Source organism: Mustela putorius, unplaced genomic scaffold (genome assembly GCF_011764305.1).
Source record: "Mustela putorius furo isolate JIRA1106 unplaced genomic scaffold, ASM1176430v1.1 tig00003974_pilon_pilon_pilon, whole genome shotgun sequence".
NCBI lineage: Eukaryota > Metazoa > Chordata > Mammalia > Carnivora > Mustelidae > Mustela > Mustela putorius.
In genome coordinates, this window is record NW_025422117.1 from 9,960,513 (window position 1) to 9,970,447 (window position 9,935).

Consider the following 9,935-nt stretch of genomic DNA (forward strand, 5'->3'; position numbering starts at 1 on the left):
ACATTATTATAAAGTAGTCTTTTGTCCTGTTCCTTCATAATAACCAAGTAACTTTATAAGATGTTGGTTTCTCTGAAATTGCTTATGTTCAAGAGAACACCATAGATTCTCCGTTAGAGTAAGGTCAATTTTCTCTTGAAAATAACCAGATGCTTTTATTTTTCCCTCAGTTCCTGCTCTTCTTAGTCACCATTTAAGACAAAGAATAGCTTCTTTGGGGATTTGTTTTGCAGTCTTCTATAATAAAAGAAATATAAAAATATATGGATAAATAGAAAACACAAAGTAAAATCAGAAACTCCTAAATCAATATAAGTGTAGTAAATTTTTGATATAAAAAATGAGGATGTCAATTGAATTCAAAACCATAATTATATTCTGTCTATAGCAAAGCTAACTAAATTATAAGGACACAAAGAATTAAACAGTAAAAACTAGAAAAAGAATAATACCAAGATAATACTGATACAAACCAAAGTTCATATAGGTCACCTGTTAATAAATAAAATAAGCTTTAAAATAAAAACATTGTTAGAAATACACTCACTATTTTCCTGTTAAAACGTCCAATTTATCAGGAAGATACATACATAATAAACTTGTAGATTTTAATAGGATAATTTCAAAATAGATAAAATAAAAAGCCCAGAAACACCCATTCCATCTAATTTTCGAGGTCATCTCCATCTCCATACAAATTGTTTGTTGATGTTATTCTTAACATATGAATAAGTTAATAGGAATTATACCTAAAAGTAGGTTTCTACCATAACAAAACCTTAATTAAGAAGTTGGTACTGGGAGGCAAAGTCTTTGTTGAAACTATAGTTTATAGTAACTCAAAATATTTCTTACAAGTCTGCTTAGTCAGAAGCTCTTGGGGAATGGTTAGAAAGCTTAAACAGCGATTGTTGGTGTGTCGATCGCCTTTGGTTATTTACACAAAAGAAATGAACCCGGGGAAGAATTGGCCAGTTTTCAGTTAGAAATTGAAAGATATAGATTTTTTTGGTAATACTATGTTCTGAAAATATAATCTTACCTAGAATAAATTATTCAGAGGGTGATTGAAATGATTTAGAGGAAACAACACTGGAAAAAAAAAAAAAAACCTTCTGTGTTCAATCAGTTCTTTGAACTATTTGATATGACAGAAATAAAAGATCAGACACCAAATTAATTCAATTAGTGAACTCCTAAAAGAAGTACAACTTTTGAGTGAGAAACACAAAGGCTAAAGCTATTGAATGATCCCAATTCTATCAAAGTTTGAAAATCTTTTCAACTGAAACTAACCTGTATAAGAATTTGGGACAGTTTCAAATTTTGAGATTTTTAACAAATATAAGATAAATTTATGTCAGACTTAACTTGAAAAATAGTTGTATTTAATATTTTTATTTTAACCTGCAAGACAGTTTTGTTTGTGGACATTTATTTTCTCTCTAGGAGATGTCTTAATACACAGTGTGAATATGTGAATACCATTTTTTAAAAAATCAGTACTTCTCATGATGTTACTTGATTTCATTGCAGAATTTTAATAGGCAATATTAGACAATTTGGTGGCAAATTATTTGAGAAACTTTCATTCTTGAGTACTGTGTGATTTCCGAATGTACTTAATTAATTGAGTCATTCTTCTGACCCATTACAGAAATTTCTGGCCCTAAATTCTACACTACCTACCCTAAGTTTCTGGTTTCCTTCCTGTTTGTTGCCCACCTCTTTTTCTAACTATTATAAAGGAGGTTAATTATCATGCTGGGTGAGAAAATGACAGCAATGGGTTCACATTTCTGAAATGAGCTAATTTAGGAACAAAACAATGCACAGGGAATTCAGCCCAATCTTTTCTTGTCCCTCAAAATCAACAGAAAATATAGAAGTGCATTTTTTGCAAATACTGCATTCCCTTTGGAGGGGGTTATCCTGTGTAGAGTTTGGGATCATTAGGGAGACCTCGAGCCTATTTGACGCTAAAATCAAACTGTCTTCCAATCTAGCTTGACAAGTTATGAAATTTTTCTTTTAGTGTCTTACTTGATGAGTGTGTTGTTTTATTTCTCAATTTATTCATAACTGGAATAGGGAAAATGAGTGCTATTTACTGACCTCTCAAAAAGAACGAATAAAAAAAGAGAAAGAAACACATAACATGGGCATTAATTATGTAAATTCTCTAACTTGGGACAAAATCTTTAGGCTGATGATTCTGATTTATATTTTTCTTCCCATCAACTCTCTTCTAAAACTGAATTTCTATAAGTACATTTTCTATACAGTCGTCTCATAAAATAGGTCAATCTTAATAAACTCATAATTAATTCATCCTTATATGTTTATCTTACTTTATTTCTTATTTATGTTTATAAACCTTAAAGCATCTAATCCAGAGGTTATACATGACACTGAGATCTAATGGAATCAAGGCTATTATAGGTATAGCCTGTCATAGACCTAGGAACTTATAGAATTTCATAGTCCTACAAATTCACTATTTATTTAGAAAAGGTTGGCAGAGTATAATTCAACAGTTAATTAAAATGGAGGATTTTTCTTAGCAATGATATCTTCCTTGATCATTCCCAGTAGGAATGATTACCAAAGCATAGAAGAGGCTATAATTAGAGTTGAGGTGTACTCAGATGTGGCATTTTAGGAAGCTGATGCTGTTGGTAAAAAATTAAATTAAGGGTAGAAATTAAGGTCAGGAGTAAACAAATGGAGAAGATGAGGTAAAGAATATAGACATTTTATGTGGATGAAAAAGTGAAAAAGGCAAGCGTATACTCTCCAGAACATGAAAAATTCTAGGTTTAGTACACACTTATCCTTCTAGTTTCTCTAATACATTGGCCTGACCATGGCTTACCATGTAAATAATTAAAATGTAGTCAATCAAAAAATAAATAAATAAAATATATTCAGTTAAGTAAAAAAGAGCATAATATTCAGAACTGCTACTACATAATACTCATAACGGCTACTAAAATGAATTTAAATAGAATTTGTCTCTCCATAAAGCCAACAATTGACTTATTTCCTCGAAGGACTAAACCTCTGTCAAATATCCAATCTAAAATATTGAGTTACTGTAGGCAGAGAATCACAGGTAGAAATTTCTTTAATTAGTCTGAGCACATCTCTCAGAGGAGTAAACTAAATCATATCCACTTTTATTTACCTCTTATCTCCCCCTCCCCATTGTATCTTTCTAATTTTCTAGAAGTACTTTACTCTCTTGAAGTGTCTCATTTTAGATATCATAGTACATGCAGTGTTACATGTTAGCATTGCTAGAGTTTGATCTAGTCTAAATGAGTTAATACTTTTCATTAGTATCCACGGAGGCCATTTAACTCTAAAGTGTCCTCTGATTCCCCCAAAGTCACAACGAACTAATGATAATGCCTTCTATCTTTGAAAATGGATTTTCGTTAAAGGAATACAGTAGTCTTCCCTTATCAGAGGTGCCGTATTCTGCAGTTTTGTTACCTGTAGTCAAGTCAACTGTGATCTGGAAGTAGATGATCCTCCTGATGAATCATCAGATCACTAATAGCCTAACATTATGTCACAGAGCCTACATCATTCACCTCACTTTGTCTCATCATGTTAGCATTATATCGTATCACATTATCACAAGAAGAAAAAGGTTGAGCAAAGTGTGGTAAGATTGTTTGAGAGTGAAACCATATTCATTAACTTTTATTGTAGTGTATTGTTACAAAGTTTCTATTTTATTATTAGTTGTTGTTTTTCCTACTGTGCTTAATTTATAAATTATACTTCCCTCATAAGTACGTATATACAGAAAAATCATAGTATATATAGAGTTCGTTATTATCTGCAATTTCAGGCATCCACTGGGAGTCTTAGAACCTATTCCCTGTGGATAAGCAAGTCCTAATGTACTCTGAGCAGAGAGCCCAATGTGGGGCTCGATCCTAGGACCCTGAGATCATGACAAGAGCTGAAAGCAGAGGCTTTAACCCACTGAGCCACCCAGGCACCCCACCAAAACTTTATTTTTAAAAGAAGAATTTGAAGTGGCATTATTTTTGCAGAGTAGGTATTTTATATTAACCAATCATTTGAATTCTCTAAATAATTATGGCAAAAATATACATTTCTCGGGAAAATTGTGCTGACAGTCTACTTAGCTCATGCTGGTTTTCATATATTCTAGGCTAATTTCAGTTTTAAGGATGCCACCTTCTTTATTGCAACTGTATATCTCCATTCTCAATGATATTACGAACAGGTCAGAACTGCCTCTTCAGTTAGTCACATCATTTCTAGAATACTTCAAAACATCCAGAAGTAAAAAGCTATTTTTCTTTAGGAAAGGGGCAGAAAGGAAGGAAAGTGATCAGCAGATTCAAAGCTCCTTAGTTAAACAATATTAATTTCATATAGCAGCTCATGGGAAATTCCTATACATTTTACATTATATGTGTATACACGTGCAATGTATAAATTATATATTTATTTTCAAGTTTTAGTTATTAATGCTACTTAAAGCTATTAAACAAAATATAATGTACTAACAATAATCAGTAGAAATTTCTTTTCTTTTCATTAAAAGAGCTGGCTGATTACACAATGGAATTGCTCAAGTTTGCTGCTGATTTTATCATTGAATTAGCTTGTGAATAATATATAAAGGAAAAAGAAGACCCAAATTCCATCCCACTGCCATCTGGCTTGAGAGGATAAATGTCATATGCAATTGGCATACTCTTGCCTAAGATAAATCTCTAACCTTTTATGTAAATTCTAAACCATGTTGTCTTCACAGGCACAGAGGGAAGAATGATCTTCAAAATTATTTTTAGAACAGAGAATGCCAGACTAGATAAATCACCAGTGTTATTCCAAATGATATAGTCTATATTCCCAAGTAACAAGGTAATAGGTAAAGTTCTCATGTTCTCGCTAAGGAAAATGAGAAATAGCTAAATATATAGTATAATGTGTTTATTATTCTGGAAGGATGAATCAAAATATTAATGGGAAACAATTCACATAAAAATTTTTATGGTTATTTTACACTCTTAAAGTTGTATTTTATTCATAATATGTTTTGAAATATTTCATATTGCAATTCATCACATGGTGCTAAATTAATTATGTAGCTGTGTTTTTAGGAATTTCATTCACAGTGAGCTGTGATACTATAATACTATATGAAGCATATAAATATAATGAAAATTTTATGTCACTAAACTTCTGTGTTTAATTTTTTTGTAAAATTTAAACTGTAAATTTGTATTGCCCATATATAACAGTACCACTGTATCTTTATCAATATACTTTACAGAAAAATTATGGAACTTTTACAAAAATTATAACTAGTTGGGTTTTTAAAAATTACTTTATGGAGGGCCTACCGCGGGAGCGCGAGGGACGCCACGAATTCCGTTTGGAGGCATCTTTGAGCTCGCCGAGTAGACACCATGAGCAAAGCTTACCCTCCGGAGCTGAAAAAATTTATGGACAAGAAATTATCATTGAAATTAAATGGTGGCAGACATGTTCAAGGAATATTGCGGGGGTTCGATCCATTTATGAATCTTGTGATAGATGAATGTGTGGACATGGCAACTAGTGGGCAACAGAACAATATTGGAATGGAAGTAATACGAGGAAATAGTATCATCATGTTAGAAGCCTTAGAACGAGTATAAACAATGGATGTGTTCATCAGAAGAATCAACTGCTTCCACATGTCCCCTCTCCATAGTACCTGTTTTACTACAATATAAAAATCAGATCGTGTGCATTTTCATACTGAGCTTTTTTGTTAAATAAACTTTTATAATAGCCAAAAAATATTACTTTATGGATTCAAAAAGCATAACCTATTCAGAGTAAAATAACTATAACAGTAAAATACTTCATTTACATATAAATACAGGCAAAGAGAGAATCATGTATGAAACAGGTTTATAAAAGTATCATGTTATCTTATCACCCAGAGATATATAGTGTTTAAATATTGTCTAATTCTATGTATATTAAAATGCAATAATTACTATAAATGTAGGTGTATAAAAAATGACAGCATAATTTATTTTTTCTCATTGGACAGTATATCCTGGAGTTTTTTTCTTGTTAGTATCTCTAGAACTGTCTCAATATGTTTTTCATTTTTTTTGAGAGAAAGAGGGAGAGGGAGGAGGGGGAGGGGCAAAAGGTGAGGTAGAAAGAGAATTTTAAGTAGGCTCCATGCCCCGTGCCTACACGGGGCCCCACATGGGGCTAGATCTGACCACCCTGAGATCATGATCTGAGCCTAAATCAAGAGTCATATGCTTTAACCCCCTGAGCCATCCAGGCATTCCAGAACTGTTTCAGTTTGTTTTTTGTTTTCTGTTTTTTGGTTTTCTTTCTTTTTTTTTTTTTTTTACTAGTCCTATACAATTCTATTATATCATTGCACCATCATTTATTAAATAAGAGAGTGCATGCATATAATTAATATTATTATCCTGATACATAAAATGGAAAGATGGGCAAAGGATAGTGAAAGTTAGCACCAAGTAATATACTTACTGATGGCAAGTATGGTGGGTTTGTTGTTCAATCTGTAGTGTGCATGGTCATCAAAGAAGCAAAAAGGGGGAGGCAAAACCATCATTTTATTTTTCTTTCATTGGCTAAAATATAGCTGTCAGACATAAAACTTTCCACAATGGGCACTTCGGGTTCAGATAGTTTAAACTCTATATTGTCAATAAACAGAAGTACTTTTTTCTTGTCAAGAGGAAAAATAGAGAGGAAAGGAGGTGACAAATAAAAGAGTAAGAAAGAAGATAAATAGTTTTTCTTACTTCAAGGATTGAACTTTAAAAGTCCTAAGGACACAGAATATATCACATTGATATTTTTGATAGTTTTCTCAGAATCTTCTAACACACTTTTTCTTCTCTATTTTCCCCCAAACAGCCATGATTTCTTTCTAATTCAGTCCCATTGTCAGCATCTCCATCAATTTGGTTCTTCCATTTTTCCTCTGATTCCACAAAGAACACTGAAAGTCCCTTTTAGACCATAAGTAATATTTCAGAGTGCTAAGTATTTCCCAATGATTTTTCTTGTTTACATGAAAGAGTAGAAAATGGTACCATCAAATAAAAAGCTGCAATTTTCTTGCTAAATTCTTTATTGGAGATGGAGAGTTACATCTTTCAATTGCACATTTAATCAATAGTTATACTGGTTTGGTAGATAAAGTATTGAAATTTTGAGTGGATTTATATACTGAAATTTCTGCCCATTCATTCTTTAATGGAAAGCATCCAACTCGCTTATATATTAGGTCCCTAGCAAGCACAATGCTGATGCCTACTCTACCTTCCTGAAAATAGCTGATGGAAAAAAATGGATGGGCCCCTGACCTAAACTGGCCAATCAGATTCTGCTCTCAGTAACCTGGAGATTAGGTGGATGAATCGTAGTTGGTGTCTATATGTAATTTCATTTTTATTGGCTTTTAGCAAATTGACCCCCGCCTCCAAAGAAAATTGCCTTATAATTAATCACAATTTTAGTTAGTCCAAAATGGGGAGAGACAACTAAACAAAAGAAAAATAGGAATGAAAAGGCAAACCATTGTCAAAACCAACACAGTTCAGAGCTTTTTGACATCTGATTTAAAGCAAGATGAAGACACCATGTCATATTCTACATGTGCTACACACACATACACACACACACACACAAACACACAGAATTTATCTCCAATTACTTTCTCACTGGTGGACTTAAAAAATCCTGGGCCAGGGAGATTATCCAAAGGAAAATGAGAAATATACTGTAACAGGCAGAATGGCAGTCTAAGGGACCCAAAGAGATAGGCTGATACTTGATGTAATCACACATATCATTTTTCCACCTAAAACAGGAAATATTACATGTTTTAGATCACTGATCAATCTATAATATGACATTTATTTATCAGTACATTCTCAGTTCTAAATGGAAGCTACATTTTATTTATTTATTTGCTAAAATACTATTTTTTACATAATTTCTACACTCAACATGGGACTCAAACTCACAATCTGGAGATCAAAAGTCTCTTGCTCTTCCCACTGAGCTAGCCAGGCATCCCTTTAATATATTTCAATGATTATATTGGGATTATTCGAAATGTCCATATTCTGCAGAATAAAAATGTCACACTTGTAGTAAAATGAGAATACACTAATGAAAATATGGAACTCATCTTGATGTCATGGACTCAAGAAGGCTTCATGCCATGACCATGAATGCAATAGTTTGATCAAATTTTAAGCTGCTTTCCAAAAATGGAGGGGATATTCTTGACATTTTACTTAAAATGGTTGTATTTTGATAAAATATTTGATTATTGGAATTAGATATTTGGGAGAAAATATCTGTGCACTGACTAATCAAGGGAAATAATATCATGAAAATTTTTTTTTATCACTAGGTTCTGATTTTTTGTGTACTGTTTCTCCATATAGTGGGGTGTTTCCTCACCAGCAATATTTGTACTGTGTGACTATTCTCTAATGACTGAGTGACTAAATAGTCTTTGGAAGTACGTTTGAACTAATCACAAGACTATTAAATTTGAGAATTTGAGATGGGATTGTCAAAGAGCAAATTGGGCTCAGTAAATGTTAGGAAGTTTAATATACATGCATTATAGAAGGTGAAGGTATTCTCCTGAATAGGAATGGAAAGGGAGGAAAAAGTAGTCCAAAGGAGAGATGATCTTAAGCAAATGAGTCAAATTTTAATGAAAGTGCTTATGTGTACATACACACTATACCTGCATGCTCTTTGTAGCTCTATAATTCTTGGTCCTGATTTCCTTCAGATTTCTTGTTCTACTTGTTCTCCTGCGTCCTATTATAAAATAAAAATCACAGCAAATGATGCATTTTATTTAACTTTTTCTCTAAAACTACTTTATATTATTTTCTTATTTAACCATTTGGCAAGAAACATACAACTCTTTATAACACTTTTACTGACAAAATGCACCATAGTCCTGAGAGCATCCACCAAGAAGATCAGGGGAAAACATCAGCATAAATCAGATTGTTTCTTTTTGTCAGTTCAACAGTCCCATACTCTTTTACTGAGCAATAACATAAATCAAAGCCAGACGTGGAGGCACTATGATTTCATAAATGAATAAGCCATATTGCTCACCCCGAATCAGCTGGTTAAGAATGATAAATAGTGGATCAAAAACAAAAATACTAAATAATATGTTTATGACATAGTGTCTTTGTATGTGATTTTCTCCATTTGAAGCACTTTCTCTCATTCCCCAACATTACTCTGTCTTTCCCGTGGTGAATATAACTCTTAAATTCTACTGGTATGTGTGTTCAAGTTCTTATCATACTGTATTTTTTTTTTCTCTTCCCTCTGTTACTAATCCCTATGTTCTTGAGGCCAGGTATCATCTACTTTTTTTTTCCTGTTAGTCTCCAATGCTTCACAAAACAAGCTCTGAATAATTAATATAGAGAATTTTTTAAGACATATATTAGCATGAAATCAAATCCTCCCTATTAGAAGAAGAAATAATTTACACAATTATCAGTAAATTAATCAGATAAAATTAGAAGAAATAACATAAAAATACCAAAGTCACAATGTATTTTAAAAAAAGGAAAAGCAGTTTCATATATTTTCTGCTAATAAATTCCCAGTTGTTATTTATGACATGAAAAGGTGACTTCTACTTTAGGGTAACAGTCAAAAATTTGTATTTAGAACTTTCTCTTGATAAAATGACTCCAGTAAAATTTATTTTTGCTTCCCTAAAGAACCTTTCTTCAAATAATCTCTATGCTCATTTTACTGGTTGCAGAGTCAGTTTCCTGTGTTAGGTTTGTACACCTCATCAGAGAATGGATACAAAATGCTTTTCTCTATGAATG

General features: G+C 32.3%; 1 protein-coding gene across 1 annotated transcript; it reads left to right on the top strand.

Annotated features, from left to right (window-relative positions):
* Positions 1-5,394: 5,394 nt before the first annotated feature.
* LOC123389455 (small nuclear ribonucleoprotein G-like) lies at positions 5,395-5,838 on the top strand. Its single transcript, XM_045070883.1, has one exon. The coding sequence runs from the start codon at positions 5,463-5,465 to the stop codon at positions 5,691-5,693; it is 231 nt and encodes a 76-aa protein (XP_044926818.1). The 5' UTR covers positions 5,395-5,462; the 3' UTR covers positions 5,694-5,838.
* Positions 5,839-9,935: the final 4,097 nt, after the last annotated feature.